This window comes from Mugil cephalus, chromosome 18 (assembly GCF_022458985.1).
Source record: "Mugil cephalus isolate CIBA_MC_2020 chromosome 18, CIBA_Mcephalus_1.1, whole genome shotgun sequence".
Classification (NCBI taxonomy): domain Eukaryota; kingdom Metazoa; phylum Chordata; class Actinopteri; order Mugiliformes; family Mugilidae; genus Mugil; species Mugil cephalus.
In genome coordinates, this window is record NC_061787.1 from 20,099,562 (window position 1) to 20,126,922 (window position 27,361).

General features: G+C 40.7%; 1 protein-coding gene across 3 annotated transcripts; it reads right to left on the bottom strand.

Annotated features, from left to right (window-relative positions):
- Positions 1–1,000: 1,000 nt before the first annotated feature.
- waca (WW domain containing adaptor with coiled-coil a) lies at positions 1,001–26,505 on the bottom strand. 3 transcript variants are annotated; one of them, XM_047568596.1, is made up of 13 exons: positions 26,262–26,505; positions 25,993–26,023; positions 25,044–25,236; positions 14,171–14,262; positions 12,372–12,487; positions 12,137–12,252; positions 7,498–7,755; positions 5,874–5,996; positions 5,611–5,759; positions 5,148–5,272; positions 3,128–3,329; positions 2,913–3,040; positions 1,001–2,825 (listed from the first exon to the last, which is right to left on the bottom strand). In XM_047568596.1, the coding sequence occupies exons 1-13, from the start codon at positions 26,300–26,302 to the stop codon at positions 2,756–2,758; spliced, it is 1,644 nt and encodes a 547-aa protein (XP_047424552.1). In that variant the 5' UTR covers positions 26,303–26,505; the 3' UTR covers positions 1,001–2,755. The 3 variants fall into 3 exon arrangements, with proteins under 3 accessions (XP_047424552.1, XP_047424553.1, XP_047424551.1); XM_047568597.1 differs by having other exon boundaries at positions 3,128–3,326; positions 5,611–5,762; XM_047568595.1 differs by having other exon boundaries at positions 5,611–5,762.
- Between the last annotated feature and the right edge of the window lie 856 nt (positions 26,506–27,361).

Below are 27,361 nucleotides of genomic sequence, written 5' to 3' on the forward strand. Positions count from 1 at the left end.
TTTGGAGGACAAAATGCACTGTGCATCACCCCAAAAACACCACACCTACAGTGAAGTTTGGAGGTGGAACATCATGGTGTGGGGCTGTTTTTCTGCAAGTGGTCCTGGCAAACTTCGTATAATTGAAGGGAGGATGAATGGAAAAAATGTACCGAGATATTCTTGAGAAAAATCTGCTGCCATCTACCAGAATGATGAAGATGAAGGGTGGACATTTCAGCAAGACAATGATCCCAAACACAGAGCCAAGGAAACTCTCAACTGGAACCTTCAAGATTTAAAGACTGTGTGGATGAATGGACCAATATCACACCTGAGCAGCACATGTGACTAGTTTCTCCATACAGGAGGCGTCTTGAAGCTTCATTACCAACAAAGGCTTTTGTACAAAGTATTAAATATCAGCAAGCGTGTTCAATAATTTCCCCTGTGACATTTCACATTATTACACATAACTTAATTTCTGAACTTATTTGTTTTGGTTTCTTTCTATGTATGGATTACTTGGGTTGTTACCAACACCTGGTGAAACTTTCATGTCAACAGCACCTTTAGAAATATGTTCACGATGACAAATTGTGATCGATACCTATGGTCAAAACGATGATTACTAAGTGCACAACTTGTTTGCATAGGAAAATTACACATCTAAATCAACTAAATTGAAGAAATGAATGCATCTTAACTGTAAACCAGGTTAACTAAATGTTGAAAAACAAAATTGGCATAATGCAGTATGCATTAGGAAACATTACAGCCACAATTTCAATGTTTCTCTGCTTATTAATGCACATTCTGTGCAGGAAAAAAATTGGAAAACCCTGCCAAAAATCCATTTTTGACTGCACAGCATGGAGAAATCCACCAGGGGGCAGATGACACCCAACAAACCTTTTGCAACAGGTTTTTCAGGTAAGTAGGATTGTGCGGATGGTGCTGACGTCCCAGCAATGAAAACCACTCGAGACATTTTTACGTCAAGCAAGACAAGAAGCCGGAATTCGAGGGACCATCAAAAACCCAAGAACAACATGGCCCTGGAGAGGCATATTTTATTTCATTTGTCAATATACTTCAGGAAACAATATACAAAGCAATGATGTGGTCACCTTTACTGAATGTGTGGTGCAGTTCGGTTGTCAATAGACAGTATGGTGGTGGTGGGGGTGCAGCTGAGGACCCTGCTCTTCAACAGTTGGGGGGTAAACAAATATGAGGGGAAGAGAGAGGGATGGGGCGTGCTCAACTTAAAAAAAAAAACAAAAAAAAACTGTGAGGTGCTCGCTGAAGATCTCCTGTTGCCAGTGGAAGCGGCACCAAAGTAAAGTCTGCAGGTGAACGAGGCTTAAGACTTGCAACAAGGCACTAGCGTATGAACCAAACCTAACACTCCAATAAAATAACCAGTGCTCGCTTTAGTTTAACATCTTTATTACAATACATACATTTCACATTTGACCTTTGACCTCTTGTTGCCCTGCGATCTGAACTGAACTCAAGAGGTGCTCCAAAAAAAAAAAAAAATGAAAATAATAACACCCATATCGGATATCACTGCTCATCACTACAACTCTTATAAATAAAACCTTTTTTTCTGTGCGTTTGCTTCGTTTTAATAATCCTGTGTCCTCCTCTTTAAAACTCCACTGTTACGGTTAATAATAACTGTACAAAAGGAATGAACCCAAGTGGCACCATCTCAGCTTGACAAGTCAGAGAGGAACAAAAACAGCTGGAACACAAAGAAGAACGGGGAAAAAAAAAAACAAAAAAAAAAAACACAGGGCCGACGTGATATCTGAGGAGAGGGCAGGGCAAGGTCGAGGCCAGGGGAGGGTAGTGGGGAATGGTCCAAAGCAGCACGCCATCACATCTCATTTATTTATAGATTTATATATATATTTTTAGTTAAATCACTCACTCCACCACACCACCAGGCACTGTTTTATCTTATTTTTGAGACTGGGGAATGCAGGGGCCACCAGAAGCTGCAAAAACAGATGACTGAACCATTGAGAGCAGTAGAGACAGATGTGCAGGGAGGGGGCGGATGTTTGCGGTGCCTGGGTCCAGGTTCTACAGTCCGGGGGGGTTGAGAATCGAAGACACAATCATCCGTTTTTATTTAAAGATTTCAAGGAAGAAAAAAAAAAAAAACAGTTGAGTGTTATATGCTTTAGGCTAGGCTTCAAACATCCTCCTCCGTTCACATGCGTGCTGCAATGGTTCAATGATCTATGAATGGACAAAAATGAAGCTTTTAAATCTGCAGACGAGTTAACATGAAGGAGAGGCTAGCTAATGAATGTAGCCGCCTAGGCGCTGATTAGTTTGGATGTCAAAAAGCTTTTGATAGGCATGGCTTTCCATGGCTTCAATCTACAAAACGTATTTACAACATAGATAATAACATCTACAAGAAATCTACATTTTTTTTTCTCCCGCCGACGCCGTGGGTTTTTTTTTACAAAACAGAGTCTTGTAAACCCCTCCCCTCCCCTTCCTTCCATCCATCCATCCTCCCGCTCACTCATCCCACAACAGCTCTTCGTTTCTCCCCCTCGGTTCTCCCAGCCCAACGGTCCGAAGCCAATCCCGACTGTGTCTTGTTTGTTTGTGTGTGTTGCGTGTTTGTTTTTAAGACTGGGCTCAAGAGGAACTGAAAAGCTGCTCTCATTCCAGCCTCCGACTATGTGCAATGGGTCTCTCCCTCCCTCCCCCTCGTCACCACCTTTTCTCCCCCGCCCAAATGTTCTCAGACCATGAAAGAATTCTGATTCTTCAACTTTTCAAGTTCTTTGATTTGCTGTCTCAGAAACAGTATCCTGTGGAAGAGACGGAGAACACAACGATTAGGTTGAACTGACAACAGAAGCGGGAGCGAAGTCGTAAACCGGACCCGTTCTTCTTACCTCTGCTCGCGCAATGTTGCTTGTATTTCACAGACTCTGACCAAAGACCGCAGGTTTTTGAGCTCGGTGCAGTTCTCGGACATACAGATGCTGCCCATAGTGTGAGCCTCTTCACGTAGTCTTGATGCCTTATGGGGAAAAAAAAAAAAAAAAAACAATTTTCAAAACATGTTCCCGAGAATAAATTCTTTGGCAAAACAGGTCGTGGTACAGACCTGTTTCTCTGCGTGCTCAGCAGGCCATCCCTGCACGTGTTTGATAAGGTTCTCGTTGAAGTGGGCGGCGAGGGTGGGGGTGAAGGAGCAGGATGGCCGCGCTGCAGAGGAGGCGGCGGCGGGGGCAGAGGCTGAGTTGGAGGCGTTGCTGCTGCTGGAGGAGCTGACATGGTTGGGAGCTGGGGAGGGACTCCTCTGACTGCTGCCGTTTAACACAAGACAAGACGTTTGGTTTTGAAGAGGCTCGAGTTTTAAACCATTTGGGGATTTGCAAGAGTTAAGAAACAAGTTCCACGGGGTTCACGTCAGTATTTCCACTGTCTCCATTATAACTCAGGTCTCACTGATGCTGCTCCTCATAGTTGTACCAGTGTGGGCTGTGATACAGATGCTTCTATGCCTCTACTCACAAAGAATCTAGGGTTCCAATATGCAACCAGTAAGGATGGTTTGCTACATGTGCCAAACTGGTACCCTAACCCCAACTCTGCTTTAAAAAAAATAAATAAATACTGTGCATCGTCAGATGTTTATTCAAATTCGAGGTGTTGCCTCCCTTGCACAATATCATCTTCGAGCACTTGTTTCAGGTTGCTGAGCCTGAATCTTTTGAGGTGAAGTACAGCCAAACTTGCGACCGTTTGGCCTTAGGTATGTTCAAGGTTCACTTCTATCCATGCAGTTGAAAGACTGACGTGTCGGCACAGAAACAAAGCCAATTAAAAATTCAAAGGTACCGAAATAAAGCACTGAAATCTCCATTTCTTTTCAGTCTGGTTACTACTGTTTGCGTCATAACTGGTGACACTATAGTACACGTATCGGTACCCATCCCTAGTAACCAGTATGCACCTACCTAGGTGTACTGTACCTAAGGGACAGCATTAAACAGCAGTAATGCAGGCTGAGGCAGGTGTGTCAACAACCACTAAACCAAAAGGAAAGCAGGTGGTAGGCAGCTGTAGGTGCAGGCTAGCTTGGCTGTTAAGGAAAGATTTGCATCTTTTGGTTGGACATAAGATAATTCCACATTTTAAACATCCTGCCAGAAGCTTAGTCACACCTGAAGACATACAGGTGCAGCTCAACTGGACAACGAAAAGCGTCCAGAAAGACATGGTGACCCGCTGAACAACACGATATACAGCATGCTAGGGGCATCAAGCCCTGTGCAGCTTACCTGTGGACATTCTGAACATAACTGAACTCCTGCGACTATGGCACAGAACTGATGAAGCTGCAGCTGTCAAGCATACTTTAAGTACTAGTATCTGTGCACTAGTGTATCAGCAAGTACCCAACAAGTACATGGTCTGAAAAAGGTGGGATCAGGCAGCGGCATATCTGGAGCTCATTCATTAAAGTTTCACTGCATCGTATTATGTTGATTTGCTCATTAGTGTTTTGTACGACAATGTCGTTGTGGGTACAACATGCTACAGTAGCCAACTAGAGGCTAACACGTCATGAACAGTTTTACGGCAAAAAAGTGGATCAAATACTGGGGAAAAAATACCAAACTATTTGTATTTTAGACTTTCTGAATGAAGTGCCTATCTTAGACAACACCCTGATGCTGCAATGCAAAAATAAACCTCAAATTTAATTCCTAATAGTATTCACACTGTGGCTTTCAAAGTAAATCAGCAGCACATTAACCACATTAAGTAATGTGTGGTCTACCCCTGGCAAAGATCAGCTCTGAGAGAACTCATCAGTAAACCAGTATGTGAGGACTACTTCTGATAAGACTGAACACACTGTAGCTCCCACTCTGAAAAGAGTTGCACAAAATAAATGAATGACTTCAAAGGATGAAATAACTACTCGCTGTTCCACCAACAACCAGCAGATGGTGCAACAATACCACACAGCAAACCCTGATGTGAATGGTTACTCCTACCTTGTGGCAACAGGTGTAGTAACAAGTTACTTCGATTTTCCACAACATACAAGCTCTTGTGAGCACATTTATTTTATTTTTATGAACTCTGGGTCAAAGCTGTGTGCTCGTACTGACCCTTGGCGCTGGAGGGTGCGTGGTGAGGCCGTGGTAGCGTCGTGACTGTGTTGCTTATCGCTGGAAAGGGGCTGCTGGGACGAGGGCTGGGCGTGAGATGCCTGCTTCACTGCTGGCGTGCTCACCTACGACATGAGTCAAGACAGGGTACATGTCAACGCAGCTCCTTTTTAATATAAACGAGTTTAACTTGCATTGTTTAACCTTTACTGTATTAAATTAAACAATAATTCTTCTACACACCCTGTATTTCAGCTGAAAATTGTGCATTTAATAAATTCAACAGGTCTAAAACCAAAGACGATGTGCTTCAATTTCCACGTTTCGCAGCACTTCGTGTTCGTACACGATAACTGTTGATTTTCTTTGTCCTTGGAGGAAGTTATTTTCCCAGGGGAAATGTCCCCGACATTCACCCAGCTGGCTGTCTCTCTCTTTCCCACACCACATTTTTGTGTCTTACTTTTGGCTGTGAGATGACAGGCTGTGTGCTGAGGAGGGGCTTTAAGGGACCGGCGTTGGTCTGTGGCGTGCTGATCCTCGGAGAGACGTAGGACCGTGGCGACGAGGCGTCCGATGTTAACGACATCGGTGACTGGTTTGATTGCTGAGCTGCTTCAGAGTAACGGCAACAAGCAATAGAATAGAAAAGAAGGGAATGACTTTTGGAGGAAACCTACACATCGTCACAATGTGTCTTATTAGAAGGGCATGGGCTGCACTTACCTTGGTTGGAGAGCTGAGCAGCTTGAGAGAGGATAGTAGTGATATTGAAAGCCGAAGGTCCAGCAGTGAGGATCTTATGGAGCATCGACTGTAATGAAGCTTGTGTGACAGCAGCTGTGAGAACTACAGGAACGAAAGCAGAGACTCAGATTTAGTCCTGATGAATCTACTAGAAAAACACTGACGTATGTTTGTGGATAAAAAGAGGTTACTTATAAAATAATCAATACTGCACGATAACAGAATTTGAATCCACCAACCTTAGTACAGTTCTAAGAAATGCGTCTTTATTAATGATTAGGTTCATACAAATGGCAGTAGCAGCAGACAAGTGACCCGAGACTGGAGGCACTTCAATTAATAACAATTTAGGATTACTAGATTACTGACTAAATTGATTAAAAAGGTTTTATCGTAAAGGAACTCCCTGCTCTGTGTGTATCCTGTAAATTCCTGGTTCATAATTGTGAGCTTGTGATCCTTATTTTAAAGCCAATGCCTTTGGATATTTTTTTCCATTTCTCATTTCTCTCAACACACATCCATCCCAACAAATATTGTGTCGATAGTCTCTGTTGATGACAACAGAGGCAAACTTGAAGACAGAGTTAACAAACGTGGAAGATTAAATTGGAAAATCCCTCTTCACTATATGAAAATTCTTCAGTGAGACTTCAGTCTCTCAAAAGCAATGCAGCAACAGCAGAGATATATGCAATTCTCGGGTCCTTTCTATTTCCTAGAAATACACAAAATGCTTAAATGCCCGCTCCGCTTTGGTTGGGTCTGACACCTATGTTGATGCACAATCAGGCCCAGTTCAGATCTTGCACAGGTGTGAACACAAGCCCGGGACACGTTTAAGAGATTGGATTATAATTTTGTGCAAAAATAGTAATAATAATAATGTCATGGCATGGATATAAATAAGGTGTGCCCAAGTCATGACGTGCACACACATACACAAAAACAGAGCTGTTCTTGGTTCTGAATCAGACCCATTAGAGCCACTGTATTTTACTGTGGCCCAATTGATGTAGGTGCTTATTTGCATACAAAGCGCAAAACAGAGACTGGATGTTGAAGATGAATGTAGGGAGGCATTTTAATAGCAGGTGTGAACACAGGTACTGAAACCTGGCCTCTTGCCATCGGACTGCCTAAGTCAAATGTTAATATAAGGTCTGAACAGGGCTGTAGATATCTCTCCACACAAGTATGTACAGGTGTTGGAATAACCTTAAATTCTCTCTTGGCATCTTCCACACAACAGACTGTGTCCAGTCATTTCTCACAACTACAACTCAGCTCAGGCGGAAGTAGTCGTCCACTACAGACCACAGTATTTTCCCCAGTTACTGCATCTCATTCCTGTATATACTACCCTATCATGTACGCTGGCCATTAAGCCTTTTACATCCATATAACAGCTACACAAACAGAACAACACTATGACAATGTCACTTTCAATAAGACTCTATTTTAGTTTGATCTAAAGAAGAAATAATTACACCACAATATAAAGCTACACCCTATAACTAGTACTTATCATTCACAGTCGCTGCAGCCAGCAGGAAGTAGACACAGTTTAACATGCACATCTTAAATCTGAATTTGCTCTTACCTTCATTGATTTTCGCCATGTCCACACTGGCATTGTTGAGCTGCAGGGCAGTCTGAAGTGCTGGAAGAAGCTGGCGAAGCAGAGTGGGGTCCTGAAGTAGTGGAGGAGCCGGGGACTGAAGGACCGGGGACACGGGCACCGTGGAGGCTGATGATCCAGGGGGACCAGATGAGGGATTCAAGCTCCCTGAGCCTGATGAGGATGATGACTGGGACTGGGTGGCATGGCCCGTTGTGGACTTCTCCGCCTGAGCTGACTCTGTGAAAAACAGCAAAAAAAGATGAGGATATAATTTGTTTTTAAGGTACTTTTGTCTACGGAAAAAGAACAACCTGGAAAACTGGAAGGCAGTTCAATAATAGTACAAAATTATTGTGAATCAGACTCTGGTCCTCGTCTATTATCCATTATTATCCATGTAAAAGGAGAAATAATGTGAGCGGCTCAGCAGAGATCCTTGTAAACAAGCACTCTGGAGCTTCATGTCAGCTTCTGTTTCCTTTTACGACACTCTGGCCTGAGGGCAGAAAATCTGCCTTGGCTGATACGTGCAACACATAGATGGTGCTGTGGGATTACTGGTAACGTGCACAGCTACAGGTGTCACAAACAGGGTCATACACGATGATACAACCAAGTGCCTATAAGACCTTAACATTCCTGTTACTTTTGATAAAAAAAAACACCTAAAAAAAGCACATTGAACAATAACCTATGACTCAGTGCTACTGCCACTAAGTAATAGGAGTTTTAATACACTGAAAAAGAAGGATTTTTATGTATGCCTAATATTTGTTCCAATAATATTTGCCTTCACACTGTAGCTTGGTGCTGTGGACTGGAAAAATAATGGGAGCCCAGCTTGAAGTCTTACCTAGTCCCATTTCGCATTTAACAATATTACCACAAAAAAGGGGCGAGTATTTTACACAATGTGTCAAAACTGTGCCATTTGGAGACCCTTGGTAATAGTCATGATCTTGGGCTCTGCTGGTAGGTTACACTTGGAGCTATCCTAGCCCACATCCAGATTCACTCTCAGCTTCGTTTACAATTATAGCATAAAATACATCTTTTCTTTTAGATTCATCAGAATTTCATTGGTAATTCAATGTACCAGTCGCCAGTAGTGACGTTCATACTGGTGCTAGTGTGCTGCAACTGCCTCAACCTACACATGTCAGAATAGGAGCAGGTACTTTTTGTGAGAGAGCGACTGCAGACACGGTCTAATGGGTCAGGTGAGGTGTCGATTAAAAGTTCACAGTTCAGAGCTGTTTTGGCATTACGTTGTGGCTAATACATCCAAGCTAACTGATCGATGTGGAAATACGCGCTTACAGAAATTGTTAGAGTTTGCTGCAGCGGCTTTTACAGATCAAAGGCTGGGTGTGGACTCAATCTTTCACTGGATGACATTTACTTAACCCATGGCAACATAAAAGGATCATTTCTGTTGGGAGTTTTATCTGCTCTGGGAATGCTGTGGCTCAATAATATTACTATTAATATTTATTTGTATAGCACTTTTCAAAACAACACTACAAAGTGCTTCACAAAAATAAATAAATAATAAAAGAACTGTACACATTGGTCTGACATCATGGATTTTTGAGGCCCGATACCAATTTTTTTTTTTTAATCAGCCTTGGCTGATACGTGCTGCTGAGTTTTCTCAGCCGATACTGCTTTTCCCCTTTCCATTTACACGATCAAAATTACACAATGATAACAAATGTTACAAGCACTCTTATGCATACAAAATAATCACATAAAAAGAGATAGAGCACAGCATTTTCCAGCTGCACGCACTTGACTAGTGGTGGTTGGGGGTGGGTGGCATGGGCTGCACTGGTCCACAGCGTCTCCAGCAGCACAGGGCTGCCTGTGAATGCGCCAGTCTATAAATCTTGCCAGGGAATAAAAATATATATCTATTGGCAAACACACCCACGTATTGGCAGATACCACTGAAAAACAAACCAAAAAAAAAAAACGCAAATATCAGCCCGATCAGAGCCGTATATAAGAGAGAGTCTGGCCAACTAGGGAATGGACCGTTTGACCTGTTCTGCTATGTTGACTGGTTCTCAGCTGGTCACGTGTTTCATGGGCGCCATATTTGCTACATCTAACCAATGTTCACCCATAGAGAAGTGTCAATAACGGAGAATAAAATTGGACTAAAAGTTAAAATTTGCCAAATTTTAACGCAGCAGAGGATCTGGAAAACACGGGGGAAACTCCACCGTTTCCCCAGTGAACAAAAATGGAGAAAGTTACGGGAGCAGAAGATTAAAAGGAAGAACTGGAGGTCAACTGATTTCTCCCTATTATGTGAGGTAAATGTCAATGTTTCTCATTGATGTTTAAGATTTTACATAGGAAAATGTATATCTTGGTCTGAAACAAGCTCAACACCGCTTTACAAATGAACTAAGTTAGCCCACGCTAGCTTAAGCTAGGTAGTTATCTAGACTAAAGACTTAGAAAAACAGCAGATACCGTCACATATACAGTGAAACACATATGTACATGTAATTCATGTCCATGCAGATATCCAAATTTAATTGACACATAACTTTGCCTCGGTTACTAAGTTATTATGGCTAGCGTGCTAATGGTGATAATGATAATAATGTTAACAAAAATTATGATACTAAACAGTAAGACTGGTTCATTTTAAATATTTGAGTATTATAATTTTTCTGAGTAATTTCAAACTTTTAACGGTGATGAAGCAACACAGGATACTGAGGAGAAGGTAAACACAGGCCTGTTAATGGTGAAAATAATTGATTTATTTCAGCATAGCACATTCGCCCCATAGGGTTACACTGCAGAATCTTCCCTCTGATGTACCTGGAACCATGATTTGAGCTGGCCAGACTCTCTCTAACATAGACATCAGCAGATCTCTAGGGTTTACTGAACCTGCAGTTATGATTGTGTCATGTAATGGTGTGCATTATTCTAATCTCAAGAAATTAAGTTTTCCAACAGTGTATAAGATGTGTTGGCACATAAACAAGGGGCTGAATTAATCCCCGGTTTATTTGTGGAAACAGGAAGTGAGCACCCGCGGTCATCGCAAAATGCATTTATTTTGTGTGTGTGAATTAAGCGTTTCTAAAAACATTAGATTTCCATAACGGGCCACTGTGAGCTCTTCTATAAGTGCGTTTAGTAAAATGCACTGTAAGTAATGCAGGCAATAACATTTAACTCCGTATTTTACTGATCTACTCATTTAACACTCTCTTGTGTGTTATTTTTCTTACTATAGAAGTTTTAAATTCATGAACATATTTGGAAGGTGAATTAGAATATCATCAGAACAAGTGGATGTCTTATGGGGAGGTGGTTATCACATAATTTAAAAACAGTATTCTTGATGTTGTCTCTTCTGTAAATAGTGAAAGTGTCCTAGCAGGTGGCACTAAACACTTGAGTTACTTTATAAAAGAGCACTACTGTATTGCAGAAATATTCTGCTACATTGTTGCCGGCATTGCCTTGCAGCAGCTGTAAATGAATTCATTATAGCAGAAAATATCTTGACCTCAGGAAATCTTTTAAGAAATGTACTACACAAAGACCAGCCTACACAAAGAAGCATTTACACAAAGATACAGCCTTTTCTCGTCATAACTGACAAGACAACGTGACAACACAAGCCTGGACAGTAAGTAGTTTACGGTCAGATACCATAAAAACAGATATCTATCAGAAATCACTTTGAAAGGGAGGCCAACAACCAGGCTGGTCTGAACTGGTGTCACATGCGAAAACATGTCCTAGTAAGCAAAAGTCACTAAAAGGAAACTGTTGTTTTTGGGATTGTGTAAATATGCAAGTCAGTGGGAAACAGATTTAACACAACACTGCAGTATGTGTTCAGCCAAATATTGTTGATAATATCACAGGCCTTCTTTGGTAAAATGAGAGCATCTGATCCAGTTCAGCAGTCAGGATCTCCAAGTTAACATTTTATACATATTACAAGTGGATCAATTTAAGTCACTTAGCACCACCTCAACCAGACCAGGTACCCCCACCCCATAGCAATGACATCCCCAGCAGGATGCAGCCTGACACAGACACACACACAGAAACACTTTAGTAACAACTAAAAAACACGAAGAACAGCACAAGGTGTTGACCCGGCCTCCAAATTCACTAGAGCCCAAACTGATTAAGAATCTGTGAGATGATCCACACAGGCCCCTCCCCTCAACCCATAGGACCCACAGGCCCCCACAAATAACATTCTGTTCCCAGACACCACAGGACACCCTCAGAAGACCCATGTCCATTCTCTGATGAGTCACAACAGTTTTGGAGGCACAAGGGAGACCTACACAATATTAGGAAGGTGGTCATAATGTTAAGCCTGATCTGTGTAACCTCTAACACACAAATATTTGTTTGTTCTAAGGAAACCCCAATAAACACTTAGGTTTAAGCACACAACAACAACAGCACAGCAACAGTACGCAGTTCAAAAACTACAGCAGCTTTCACAGATGATCCATACACAACAACATTCATCACTGATTAACCCCAAATAACTAGTTTTACACTTAAAGTTTTCATTTAGATCAAAATGGAGAACGCTTATTGTGCATTTAACACTTACTTGAACCAGTGAAGCCAGGGGCTGACGATGCTTGCATAGCCTCCCTTCTGTAGTCCCTGTCTTTGGGGAAACTGTTGACAACAGCAGTCTTTGTTGTCTCCTTCTGCTTTTGTTCTCTGTAAAACACAGATACAACACCAATAGTAGCCACGCATGCATCTTTAATGTGACACTTAAGTGCCTTAAAATAAACAAACAAGTAACAAGCAATTCTGGGTTAAGGGATCATAATTACCTCTCCAGCCATTCTTTGGGCTTCTCCCACTGGGACACCTCTGTCCTGCAGTTGTAATAGTATTTCTTCCCAGAGGAACTGATGTGTTCTGACCAGTCGTCACCTGGTTCATAGGGCTGCGAGAAGGAGCAAAGATTTAGAAACATGAGGAAATCCAGACACAAAGAAATGGAGTGTGTGTTTTTACGCCTGGTTTTTATACATTAGACCTTTTAAATAAGGCTTCATTTTAGAGTTTTAGAATTAGACATTGGTAAGGGTACAGAGCTAGGGGAAGGCATTGTGATGCTGACATATCCTCATGATGATGGCAACGCGTGCGTGCATGTGTGCGTGTGTGTGTGTGTGTGTGTGTGTGTGTGGTGAGAGGGTCTGATGCAAGAGCTTGTAATGTAATCTGAAATGTACAAGAGATACCGGGATGAAAGCAAAAAGCTACAGACAGGCTGTTTTCAGAGAAGCTTTTTAAGTAGGAGAGAGACAGTTTCAGACTGTTAAGGTTCCCCATCTCAAACTGTTTGCTCTTTAAGGTTTAGATGACTGCGACTGCTGTTTTGTGCTCAATTTCCTACAGTACAAATGCAATGTGCTTCTATCTAGGGCTACAACAACTTGTAAATACACCAGCGTGTGTTTAGAATATACAAGATAATACAATGTAGATTTCCATTTACGTTGCACTCTAAGTGGGTGTAAACAACCTCTGGCAGGTAAATAACGAAGCTGTTGCACAGCGGTGAAGGGGGTGGCAGAGCTCACACAGACATGGAGTTCAGTATGGAGTATGCATTTTCTGCCCGTGCTTTCCTCTTACATTTCACAGACATGCGTGTTGGATTCCTTTGAGATCCTAAATGACCCATACATGCACACGGTGGAACCCTGCTTAATAATAAAGCCGTACTATTCAATAGGGGTGTCTTGATCGGGAAGGGGAGATTAGTGTAGGTCTTCAGCCAAGCCTGGTCTTTTGTAGTCGTTTATTTTAGGTTTAGTGCAAATTTGAAGCAGATTCAAAACATGAAAGACGGCTTTGAAAGACAATTGGATTAATTAAGCGGGACAACAGAAGAAAGCCATATGGAAAATGTGCTAACTAGAGACTAAAATATTGATATTTAAATGCCACTAAACCCTGACACCAATGACAATGACATTAGTTTTATGAAAATCTGTTTCAAAACCAAGTATAATGATCTCAAATGATATCAAAATATCTTGAAATGAACCGAAACCTTGAGAATGAGAAATGAATCAGAGTATTAATAACCGGTCCTATTGAATTTGTATCTTTGTATCACTAGGCTGTTTATTGTTCAGTAGTTAAGGATTAATTGACTATTCAGAAAATAGTCTGTAGATAAACTGACTGAAGCATCTACTTCCATTATGTTTTAATTGTCCCATTTATTTTCATTATGTATCACGGGCAATGTAAAGAAAATAGGCACAAAACTGATGGAAAAGTAAGAGGAAAATAATAATAATGCTAATAATAATCTCATGTGAAAACAGGGTCACTGACCTTTCTCTAATGAACTAAATCCAATTAGATTAGAAATAGAGGATATGAGGGAAAGACAAGAACTGAAACTTATTAAGTTATGAATTATTGCGCAAGTCTGCTGAAATTGAGATTTTAAATCATCTTTATATCCAGACACAATGAAACCTAATATCAAACCTGTGATGATACAGAAAAGTAGCAGCTAGTGCCAAGAACAAATTCAGACTATATTGTAGAAGGGAAAAACAGTAATTAGTTCATCACCTGTGCAAAGACAAGAGGCAATACTTACTGTGTCTGAGGTCTTGCTGGGGTTAGAATGTGAGTTGGAGCTATGAAGGGAACTGTGATTGTGAGAGTTTTCTTGTGGAGAATAACTGGTCCCTGCAACAAAAACAGAAGCAAAGAGAGCGATTCATCAGTAAGATCGAACAACAACTAAAGCCAAGTTCACTGATGTAGCTGTAAAGCTACTAAAACCCCCAATCAATTTACAAGACAATAATTTTTAACAACATATTTTATAATTATATTTTCTGTACACCATCAGCTAAGCTGGCATGATAATATATAAATGTTTTGCAGTAACGTACACACTGTGTATTCTCTGAATTTCACCAATGGGGATCAATAAAGTATAATCTTATTTTTGTTAGGGAAGTACTAATATCAACACCGATATGGGGCAACGCTGGGTGATATGGACCAAAAATCATATCAGTCTCATTATTCCACTAAATAACAACACAGACAGTTTAAAGTCAAAACCACAACCGTAAGCAGACACAACTTCACATTTATATGAAAAACTGCTTTAAAAAAAAAAACATTTCTGGAATATATATTAAACAAAAATAATATTTGTTTCTAGATGTGCAACTGATCAAATGTAAAAAGACAAGATGGAGGTCGAATGCTTTACTAATGTATTTGTATTAGCAAAACAGCCACAACACAACCACACCTGACACCGCCTCATGGCAAAATAAAGGTAAAATAAAAAATGATAAAAATAAACCCTTCATTGGCTGCATAGATAAGCAACAGTAGGCAGGTTGGGCAGCTGATAACAAGGTTCCTCATGTTCAGAGATGTAAAAGTGGACATTTCAAAGCATTCACCCAACCGGAGCCCCTGACTGGTTGACCTGAGAAAACATGCAGGAACAGCCTGTATTACATGCTTGTAATGGCTACATATTTCTGCGAATTGACATCTCTGTGATTTGGGGCTGTGTTTTTACTTTTTCAAGACCTAACTGATTCACTTATTTTTATGCCTCTTGCCTCTTAAGAATTATGAGGATGTGCTGTAAATCAAAGTTTGGACAGATGCTGGGGAGCAAAGTCGACACTTCTCTGACCCATTCACCCATTTAGGTGGATGAAATCATCAAATCAAGCATTAAAGTGTTCATCTGTAAAGGTGGGAGTGATTTAAATATTGCTCGGTCATAGGTAATTTCTTCTCGGGCATCAAGACTCTCATTACATCATGTTTTCTTTTTCTAAGTATATATGTTTTAATATCTATTAGAATGCTTTAAGTAACTAAAGTGGACACAAAGTGTAAAATGTCCTCTGACATGCAGTGGAATGAAGCAGACATGACTATGGATAGCAAATTTGTTTATCCCATCAATGCGCCACATGAAACATAGATGTAGGGGGTTGTTTCTGAATCACATCACATTCCCAGGTAAAATTAATCCCCAGTGAACAGGGCTTTAGATGGTCATTAGGATTTAGTGACTATAATGTCAACAGTGCAGGACACCCTGCCAAATTGACATGGTTTGACTTTGTATGCTATGAACTTCTGTCAGAACTGTAGGTAGACCTGTTAAAAGACACCTGAATGCAGTGAGATGGAAACTTCATGACATACTGAGCAAAGACTTTGTACTTTGTCTTCTTATCTCAGCTTTGTATGTGCTTTCTGATCTTCTATATCTATAAACTTCACTCAGTGTTTCCCACAGGATTTTACCACCAACTCCCTGCCTCTAGAGCAACCAGTTGCATCACGAACACAACCTTCATCCGAGCGGGACAGGAAAAGCCCAACCATCCCCCTACCAAACCAGAAGCTGGACATGGCCATGGCCCGGGACTGGAAGATGCTAGTAGATATTGGCCAGCAACTAATCTTTCCACCTGAGATTGCAGACACCACCCTTAGGCCCGACTTGGTACTCTGGTCCCCTTCACCGTAGTCTGTTTACATCACAGAGCTCACAGTCCCATGGGAGAGTTTAACAGAACAGGCCTATGAGCGCAAGAAACTGTGCTACACAGAACTGGCAGCAGATGCTCAACAACGAGGATGGAAAGTTAAGTCTAAAAGAAGCAGCCAGTGTTTGTGGTTCAAGTGGAAGGACTCTTGCTGCGCTCAGAGAGCATCAACAGGACCCGCTCACTAAGCCCCCCCATCCCCCACTTGAGAACCCAGGTCATAACCCTCCAGGAGGAGGGCGAACAAGGTATGCGGTCAACTCTAGGCATGACTCAAGGAAGAGGACGCCCCCTGCCTTGCATAGTCCTGTGGGCTGTGCCATTCAAACAACCAGGCAATTCTCATGATTGGGCATGGGACACAAGCCCAGGTTTGATCACCCTGAGGCTGGCCACCTTTCATGAGAGTGTATAATGTTGAAAGGCCGAAACACCACCTGATTCAAAGGTGCACTACTGATGATGTGTCCTGAAATTTACATCTGTCTCACGTCTGAGACAGAGCTCTCATGCCACTTTTCAAGGCAACACCAAGGCAAACCTCATGTGCATACCATCCATTGGCACAATGGACAGTTTGTCATCACATCCTGTGTTTTATGACTCTCAGGAGACTGTGTTCTGTCTCTGACAGAAGAGACCCTCCACATCGTATCTCTTTAGTGAATTTTGAGGCCACTGAATGTAATGTAAATTGCTGTATATGAAGTAACAGGTTGGTAACATCCATAAGAACTCACAAAGGCATAACAGGAATATTTCACATTTAATCTTGAAAAATAAAACAATGACAAAGTCATTCATGCATTAATTTAGAGCATATAAAAGTTAACATCGATCATGTGAACAATCTTCAAACTGTCAAACAAAACGATGAGCAAAGTACACTTGCATTTGCCGTCCATAACCTTGGCACATGCATGCTGCACCAACAGTCAGCTAAAACTCGGGCAGCTTGACACTGAAACGCTACTGACACACTCTGCAGCCTTTCTTTGGACACCTATTTTTCTAGGCTTGGTGAAAAACAGTTCCAGAGCTCTCCCAAAGTTGAACTCTTCAGAGCTTGGCCCATTTATTGAGACCCTCAGGCAGCACTGTTGGACACGTTACTTTTAAAAAACAACTATTTTAGTTACTAGTTACTTCTCCCAAAAAGTAAGTGAGTTAGTAACTGAATTACTCCACTATAAAAGTAACTAGTTACCAGGGAAAGTAACTATTGCGTTACTCTTCTTCTTCTTTTTTTTTTCAGTTAAAATGTGTCTAAGAATCTGGATTTATTTCTTAGTAGGTTTCACAAGCCAGTTACATGGAGTTGAATTGCACAGACACGTATTTACACTTTTAATATTTATTACACCTCAGACCACAACTGATAGACACATACCGCTTTCACATCAAAAATCCCGGGCCGACCCAGATCGACACGGCTTTGGAGCTTTCACATCGGCAAAAGTCCTGTGTCAGAGCTCCTGCTGTGAGAGCTGCGTGCCTGTTTTTTCCTCCCTCAAACATCATTGTTAATAGATTGTTAATAACCTGAAGAATGGATCAAACCCCCGATCTTTCAAAAGGCTGCTAATATTAGAATAAATTGTAATAAACTGTGTCCAGCACAAAGCCAGATATCTGCCACCAAATTCCCCTTTTCTCGGATGCAGAGCGCTGCCATGATCGTTACAAAAAGTGTGGGAGATGTAAATAAACACGGTCACCATTCACCAATGCGCTACCATTAACGATCGTGTAACAACATATTTGATTTGTTTGACTGAAAAAAAAGGAACCAGCTCTTCAGAGATCGATCTTTATGGGAGTACACCAAAACTTGTGTTTGAGCTGAAGCTTCTACAATGATACAGTCAGACCATCGAGTCAGAATGTAACAGGCAGATATATCAGTGTCAGAGCTCAATGTGAAAGGGGCTATAGGCTACTTTACTTCAAGTATCTTCTTCATCACAAAAATGAACACTTCACACTTTAGTTTATAACGTGCCCCATTTCATTTTCAGTAACGGCAACGGCGTAATGATTACCCGTAACTGAAAAAAACACTGTCAGTAACACCGTTTATTTGAACGCCATTACTGAAAACAGGCACGCAGCTCTCACATGTGAAAGCGGTATGAGTACTAGGATTGTTTGGATTTCATTACATAAACAACTTCTACTACTACAACTAGCCGAGTCAATAAAATCCCGGGTCGATTGCCTAGTCGTCGAGCGAAAAACCTGGGTCAACCGGAGTCGCTGTATTGCACCGAATGCAGCAAGGAAAGCTCTAGACATCACAGTATGAGCGCGACCTGTGTGTGTGCGCGTGCACGTTCGCTCACTCGCTCACTTTTTTTGGTCATATGAGACTGTGGCAGGCCCGTTAATTAATGGTAAACACTGCGTCACTGCCTGCATTAACAAGACCCGTTGACTACAGCTGAGGTAAAACACAGCACCGGTTAGAAGTCGTATTAACTTTACAAAGTATCAGTGGCAGCTAAAGGTAAACGTGATTAGCTTTAGCGCAGCTGGCTGCAGTTGTAAATTTAAAGACTCGTTGCTAGAAAGATGTTGTAAAGTTTGGTATATTCCTCCTAAATAGTTTGATTTGCAACTTTTATAATGGGAAGACGAAAGAATAGACAGATAATCTTCCGGTGCACACCTAAAAATAGACACAAGCCTAGGGCTGGGTAGTATACCAGTTCATACCAAATAACTGTATTTTTTTTTTTTTTAATATATATATGAATTTTTAATATACTGCCATATCGGTGTATTTGGTTACACAGCGTTTGGAATGCTGCGCCACAAGACACCGTTTCATACCGCATCATTTACAGTGCAGCGCTTCTAAACACGCATGGCACGACTGCGTCACTGTGAGTCGGGTGAAGAAGTTCATTTTGCGGCATTTTCTGGAGACAGTCCCCGTTTTAGACAACCTGTACCCCCATCTACAGCTGTCCCTGATTTTAGCGTTTTATGAAAGAGAAAAAAATACTATGCACAGACTACAGCGACAGTTACTACGGTAGTGGGTTGTGCTATTTACATTACAGACGTAGCAGTTAAAATGCGTTTTAGCAGGGCTCTCAAGTCTCACGCAGCATGAGACATGCGCATTTCAATAAGTTCACCCGCTCTCACGCCACACAAAACATTTCTCACGCCGAAGAATGGTAAAAAAAAGTATTAGTAATCTATGAATAGATGAGGTGAGGGCAGTCTTCTCTGCTTCACCGTCGACCAATCAGCGAATCAGAAAATATCCTCGACCAATCAGCCAGTCAGAAAATAGTAAGCCTATTCGTCGTTGTCAGATGAAATAGAAGCGCCCTAACCACGCCTTCCACAAATGCGTGAAAATGTGCACTCGTCGAAGAAGAATCTGGTGATCACGTCATCAATTCATTTATTATTACTATTATAGTTAATATAGTTAATTATAGTTAAACAGCTTTCTCCCACCTCCAGTAAAAAATCTCACTCAAACTTTTTTCGAGCTTTAAATGTCCCAGATATCGTCTTAGAACATGTTGTAAACTTGTAAGTATTCAAATAAAATACCGTGATAGCGTCAGATTTTTGGTCATACGCCCAGCCCTACCCAAGAGTCAGATATGTTGTCTGCTTTGTGATGCCCTGAGTGCTGGACCAGAGCATCAGCAGTTAAACAAGCATATAAACAACAAGAAAAAAAATAATTCTGCTCTGGCCCAGGCATCACGTGTCCTGTCCACGTACCTCTGTGCACTAGTGTAGCTAGTGAGCAACTGATTTTTGTTTCTTCCATCAGCCTGCTGGAGAATTTTTTTTGTGGCATCAGCATAATTTGTTTTCAAATTTTTCATTTTTTTTTAAATATATTTATTCAAATTTTTTAAAATTTAAAAATTATTTATTCTGTTCCACGGGAAAGCAGGGACACCTTTCTTCTGCTTCTAATCTCCCCACTGATGGATAAATTAACGGATTATACATCTTATCTACTTTCTATCCACTATCCAGTTTCAGTATTCCTGAGTAACAGAAGTGAAATGTGACATTAAGCCATTACAGGTAGCCAAATTCTCACAAATGTGTGCGTCAGTGACTTGTAAATGACACTCTAAACCAACAGGCCTTGTGTACCTTATAGCCACATTAAGAGCAGTTCTTATGTGTTATGTATGAGCAACTCAGTTTCCATTTTTTTGAAAGAAACGACCCAAAAATGGAAAAGAACTGGTTGCCTTATAAGAAGATTTCAGGGGAACGCAGGGTTTTTCATAAGACACATGGCTCCGATGGCAACAGTGTGTTCTGGACATTTTTAGACACAAACTAATTTATGCAGAACTCCATATAGCACACCTTTATCACTCAGGTATTATACTGTTATTCTCAACATAGTGTACACTACGGTGGCACACAAAGAGATGCAGACCAACAGATGTTGCCTTTTGATGTTGTCAGCCCACTATACTATTTGATGAAAATTACTGTCAGCACAGAAAAGCTTCTTTCACATGTGCACTGCAGCCCTGTTTTTTTACGGCACCAAAGTGAGAGCGTTGATAATGTTGACAACATTGCCTTGATATTACAAATACAGCCAAATACACGTAGTACTGATATCAACTCAGTTATCTTCTTCCTGTACCATCTATCCAACTACGCTCTAAACAAAAGTATTTCCACAAGGCGAGAACGAACTTGACACAAACAACCTCCTGTTGTGTGCTAGGTTTGATGAAGGGCTTCTCTGGAAAACATCTGGACCAGATTCTATAGACACTGTGCAGGGTTCTTGAGTGAAAACAGCTTTTGATGATCACCACAGTTCAAGGCTACCTTTTAACGAAGAGAGAGTTCCATCAAGAGTGGCTTTGAGACAGTATTTGAAGCAGAAATATTCTATAGTGCTCAAAAATATTGACACTCCTCCTTAACTACAACTATCAGGTCGGTGCACAGTAGCAGCAGCAACGTGCGTGTTCTTCCTATGGATACTAAAATGCCATGAGAACTGTCAAATGTATCATTTAAGGGTTCAGTATATTTAGTGTATTGCATTCTGTTAATGAGCAGTGGGAAAGGCTGTTAACCTGCCTGCTAACTGTATCACGAATGCTCTGATGAAGGAGCACTGAAGTGAAACCATTGCACAAATTCAAGTGTGCAGAATTTTTTTCTGTATCTTAAGTCTGAAGAGCATTAAAATGAATTATACATGTATTGCAGCTTCCTATTTTAACAAGGTGAAGTGGCCAAGCAGTAACAGCTGACAAAAAAGGGATGTCAGACATTATACCCCGACAGATCGGTGCTTTAGAAAGAGGTCAATAAATCTAGTTAGCATGTAGCAAACAGGAGCTGAATTTAGAACAAACTTTCAGCACCAAATCAAGTCAGTGCACAGTAGCAGCAGCATGTTCTGTGAGCATTAGAACCACCACTTGCTTTGCCCTCAAGAAAAAAATAAATAAATGTTGCACTCACAGACATCAGATGTTACCACAATAACCATTGCAGGAAACCTTGCACCATATTTAAATGACTTTGCTGAGAATTTATTCTCATCCTGCACAGCAGCTATAGACCAGTTACAAATAACCAATCACCGTTTTGTAAATCTACATGGCACAATGTCAACAATGCTGCCACAGAAATGAATAAATGACAAGGTTAGCGTTCCACATTAGTGATAAGACCGAGGTTTGAAATAGATAACATACAATCTGTGAAGCAAAAAATACCAAAATATACTTAGAATTTTCAACCTGTGGCTTAACTTACAAACACATTAAAAGAGGAACAACTCTTAATTTTGCACCATATGATATGTAGCCTGTGACAGTTCATTGCAGTGCACAACTAATACAGGTTAAATGATGCGATGGCTACTACTGAAAGGGAATTTTCTGATATTGTCAAAATTACCGTAGTCCAAAGAAGACCATGTTCAGCACAGGGGCTATTTTAATGTTCCTATTGTCTAAAATTAAGCGAAAATCTGATCCTATATTTAATCAACTTTGTCCACATCAACTGCACGAGTACCAATGGTTTACAAAGTCAACATTCTATGACATACATTGTGGCACAATGGACAGCACCTCTGACACAGACGGCATCCAAAAATTTGCTCAACTCTGCTGCTGACAAAATATTATCTTCCCTCCTGTCACTAGTTGGAAGAGCATAAAGAATTTTGAGATGCTGGTGTTCACCAGAGATCAACTTACACTCTGCAACAACTGTTTGTGTTGTTCGAACAAATCTAATCTCTCAAGCCGATCACCCTCACCTGTGCCAACCTGTGCTTAAGCTACTACTGTGCAGACTTTGTGTTTGACAAAGGTTTTTATTTATGGTAGTGTATTGGTGTCAATTTGTCTGGCTCCCAGTCTACACGGATTGAAGGATTATGGACATTCAATCTACCGGAAGAGTACACCGATGCTCATGCACACCATCCTCCACCAATATGACATCAATCTGGGTAATTACGCTCTGCGTGGGTCAAATGCTGATTGACTTAGACTGGGCTTGGATCAAAAAAAGGAACAAGCAAAGGTCATCGCATGAAGCCCACATATCAATACTTGGCTTCACTCCACTACAAAGAATTTCTTGTCGGGTCTTTTCAACAGCAGGTGCAAAGCTAAAGACCAGCAATAGCATAAATCTAGGCATGAGTGGCCAACATTTCTGCCTTTTCCACTTATTTTTTTTAAACTGCAAGTGGCAGCGATCAGCAATGGCAGGTACGTGTGCATCTGCAAACCTGTGCATAAAGCCACAGCAGTACTAACACAAAAACATCCAGAAACGTTCAGCCTCTCTCCGTTCTACGTCCTTCTAGTTTAGTTAGTTCAGTACTCAGGCGGCAGATCAGAAGCTATTACGCAGCGTATCCTCTCATCAGAATATAAGTCTGGTGACAAGCTCTTTGGATTTCATTGTGTTTTTGGACAGTCCTGCAACCAATCGGAGCCATTGTGTTGTAAACAAAACCAACTCGATTGCACTCACAACAGTATGATTACACTGCTGTTACTCCTCTGTCCATCACTGCATAATGACACTGATGTTTTGTGTGTGGAATGTTTGGGCTGACTTCCAGGCCACAAACCCTACAGAGCGGTCAACATTTCCAAGTAACTGAAAAACATAGAAAAAATAAAATTCCAAGATGCAGTTCACAGAAAGCTTTCTTGAATGGTAGTGTATAGGAGTTCCAACCTGCAGCCCAAACTTCAACATCTGGGTTGTAAATAACAGAAGTTACAAACTTAATCCAACCCCTTCCTTTCTTCCTACAAGGTTTGAAAGTACAAGAGAGAGGCTTATACTTTCTTTGTATTGGTGACTGACATCAGATGTGATAACCGTTATTTGCACTTACGATGTATTTGTCTAACCTTCAGATGAATAATTTATGTTTCTGTTCTGATTATGTTCAAATAAACACTATAATAACCACCTTGTCTTTAATATCATTACATAAAGCAGCAACATAAACCAGAAATTAGAAAAAGCACCAACACATAAAATTAAACACTCCAAACAGAGTACGCAGAGTCAGAATCTTCATTAGTGTTCGTCAGAGATGTATTTTAAACCTCAAGGACAACCTTGTACAGTGTATCCTCAGTTACTAGGAATGAGAACTGATACTCTGGCATCATCTGACATCAGTGTTCAAACCAAATTTCAGAAACTGTGACAATACTTATGTTTGTAAAAATATGGATAAATATGGAGTGTGGTAGCAACAAGTACAACACATAAAGTGTGTATTAAGACTTGAGTCGGAGGATCAGGGACAAACTACAAACAACCAAGAACAGATATTCGGATGATGGGATAGAGAATTTCAAATTTCATCTGATCCGTTCGCAGAATTCAAAGCAAACAGCCTAAGTTGTTACACCTTCATGTTAATATATTGTTAATATCCATATGATGAAATGTAACTAATTGTTTGAAAGCCGCAACAGCAGTAAACACAGCATTTACAAAAGATAATGCAGGCATAACTCATTACTGAACTGCGTTTCATGATTTTAGGTGTCTTTTTAAACAATAAAAGTTCATTTTAAAATACACTGGTCTGCTTTTTCCAAATTTTATTGTTATCAAATAAATGTCACTGTTCTGTAGACACACTTGTTGAAACCAGAGCAAAGGCTTCTGGAGTTCAACGTTAGCCCTAAATGTTTCATCAGTGTATTACTTAAAAAAAATAAAGTGGCCACGCTAAGTATTTGATTGTTGTTGAAAACGTAAGTTATCTCACGAACTAATATTAAGACTCACATCACGATAACACTTCAAAATATGCTGACAACACTGTATACATCAAAATGCTTCAGTGTTCACTCATCAAACGTTGAGACTGAGAACATGCTTTGAATATCCGTGTTTGTTTCATGTTTGAAAATACAAGCTGTGCAACAAGATTTAAAGCGTCCATCCGCTGTGAAATACCAGTTTTTGTGACTGAAACTCCACAATGATCAACCACTAACTGATGTACTCTAGCCCAAGTATAAATTCACACACTAACTTCACCTCACAATATATGTCTTCAGCACTTCAACGCTTGGGCTGTGTGTTGTCTTACTTTTTGTTCACCGGCAGTAGAATTCAAAACACATTCACAAAGAAAATCTAGCTTTGAGGACCTTGATGACAAAATGAACTTTGAGGCTGAAAAGAAATACGCCTTTGCAAAACAGAAATAAAGGTTGGTTGCTATCAGAGCTGACCTACCACAGCAGGAATACCTTCTTCATAACATGAAGAAGTACAGTAAGAATGGACACAGCTAAAAATTTTCATGCCCTCGATTAAAAAACAAAAACAATGTCCTCCCTCTGTTCCTAGCCTGTGCCAAAGCAATTTGTTTTTATTTAAAACCCATATTCACAGTCTCACCTCCATCCCTGTCTCTGGCCCGGTGTGTGTGGACAGCCTTTGCTCTGCCGTGCCCCGTGCCATCGATGTGTTTGCTATCAGGGCTGTCAGACCTCTTGAGCACCTTGCAGGGAGGAGCGACGTCTGAGGAGTCGCGCATCTTCTCATGTCGGTGGTCCCCTCCTGGATGGCTCTTGGATGAGTATTTGAGAGCCTGTAAAAACACAAATCAAACACCTAGCTAGAATCTAGCATTGTGCAACCCATGTCAACGTTTTCATGTGTCAGAAACTAATTTTCCCACGCATGAGCCTGAATCGTACACCTAAATATTTGTGATTTGAGAGCAGCAAGTTCACTAATAATAAACAATAATAAAATTGTCTAATAATATATTACTAAACGATGAAATGAACTTAAGGAACGCTCAGATTGATAAAAATAACAAGTTGTGTGCACTGATATCTTCATTATTTCTAATGATAACGGGGTAAACAACACTTTATCACACGCCTAAGCATTAGCCTGCATATCCTATTCGCGAACTATATTGTAAATGTAATTGTTAATATGTTATTTGGGCCGTTATTTTTTCCACGTACTTTGATCTTTAGAGGGCTTAGCTAGCTATATCCTTAAAATGACAGATTGCGGTCAGGCCCTAATCGGACTGGCTAACAAGCGAGCTGTAGCATGCTAGCATTAGCTTCGGGCTGCAATAAAACTCGCCTCTTCTCTCTCGAAAAGCGCCGAATTCGACGAATAGTTTAACACTGTACTGTCGTTACCCATTGACGTTTACATAGGGAAATGTTTGGTGCGTTCACATGACATTTTCAAGCAACAAACTTCTACTTTTCGTGTTATTTTCCGCACTGGCTGCGGCCTGTAATGCTTTCCAGAAGCCTGAGCTAGAGTGTCCATTTTAATCTGATTTGTTGCTAGCAGGCTACGGTTGGCTAACAAGTACCTGATAGGGCTGAGAATCTCTTCGGTCGCACCTGCAAATGAAAAAGAAAGAAAAATAAACATTTGAGAACACGAAGCTTCAAATGACAGCATTAACAAATATGGTGTGAAAGCGCTGCAACAGCTGAACGCGCAAGTTTCCAGACACTTATTTTGGTTTCAGTTTAAAAAAAATGGCGGATTGTGTCAAAGCGCAGCTACGAGGAAAAATGAAAAATCAGAATAAGTAACGTTTTTTAAAAATAAAAAAAAGGGGAAAAGGATGTTTACCCATCGCCGAGTCTCGGTTGTTTCCTTGCATACATTACCATCAATGCCGTGTTAGTGTGTTTGGAGTGGGATGTGAAAGACTGATAGCGACACTGGGAAATTTCAAGTCGGTTCAAGCGACCTGGAATCGTCAATTATTTCAGCCTAGCTTAGTGGGTGCTATATCGGCAGCGCTGGTTGAAAGAGCGCCCTCACTCAGTCCATCTCCCACTCAGACACACACAACCGTGTCTGTGTCTGCCGACAAAACGTAGCAGTGGAACTGCGCGCTGGGTTGCCAGATAGTTACACGTCCACCAATAGAGAGAACTCCACCATACAGTCACTTTGTGCCTGTTATTGTGTTACAAATCATTGAATAATGCTTCTAATATTACGCACATGCGGTTATTTGCTTGCAAACATTTATTTAGATGCATCTGTCATCATTTCAGTAGGTTTCTACGACTACTTTTACTACGTTATTTGGCATTTTGCGTCCACAAAATAAACTAAAACAAAATGGGTGTGTTGAAAATAGAAAATAAATACTCTATCGACAGTTGCAAGTCGCAGGGTTGTGATTTTACTCATAGTTATTTGATGAAAGTGCAAAGAAAAAGCCGTACAATATCCACCAATGTGGATGTGGTACAAACCTGGCAACCTCACTGCAACCCCAATCTCCACCTCCCTCTTCCGATGGCAACATCCGGGATACAGACGGTGATTGGTGCAGGCTCAACAACTTTTTAAATTCTTTCATTTGAGCTGTTTTGGGCGACAAATTCTCTCTTTTTTTCTTCTTACTGTTCTGGTCAAAATTCCTTTCAATTAGAATAAGTGGTGTAGGAGTCTGCAAATAAACGCAAGTGCTGGTAGTGACTATGGTAGTGACCAAGTTCTCTCCTGACATCTAGTGGTTGTACTTTGACATCGCCGACAACGTATGGAAATCGGATAAAGATATCTCTCAAATACATCCCCCCAGCTACATAGTACCCCACAAAACAAACTATCGTTTTAATAATTTTAATAATGCCCATTTATTTATTTTTTATAATACAATACGATTATTAAATAGGTAAAAAAGGGACAGGGCAATTATTCTTCTAACAAAA

Excerpts from the sequence above, each read along its gene's own strand:
- waca (XM_047568595.1), bottom strand. The coding sequence starts at position 26,302 with ATGGTAATGTATGCAAGGAAACAACCGAGACTCGGCGATGG. Across the intron at positions 7,756-12,136 it reads CCCTGGCTTCACTGGTTCAA|AGTCAGCTCAGGCGGAGAAG; the intron begins GTAAGTGTTAAA and ends TGTTTTTCACAG. Across the intron at positions 2,826-2,912 it reads GCAACATTGCGCGAGCAGAG|GATACTGTTTCTGAGACAGC; the intron begins GTAAGAAGAACG and ends TCTCTTCCACAG.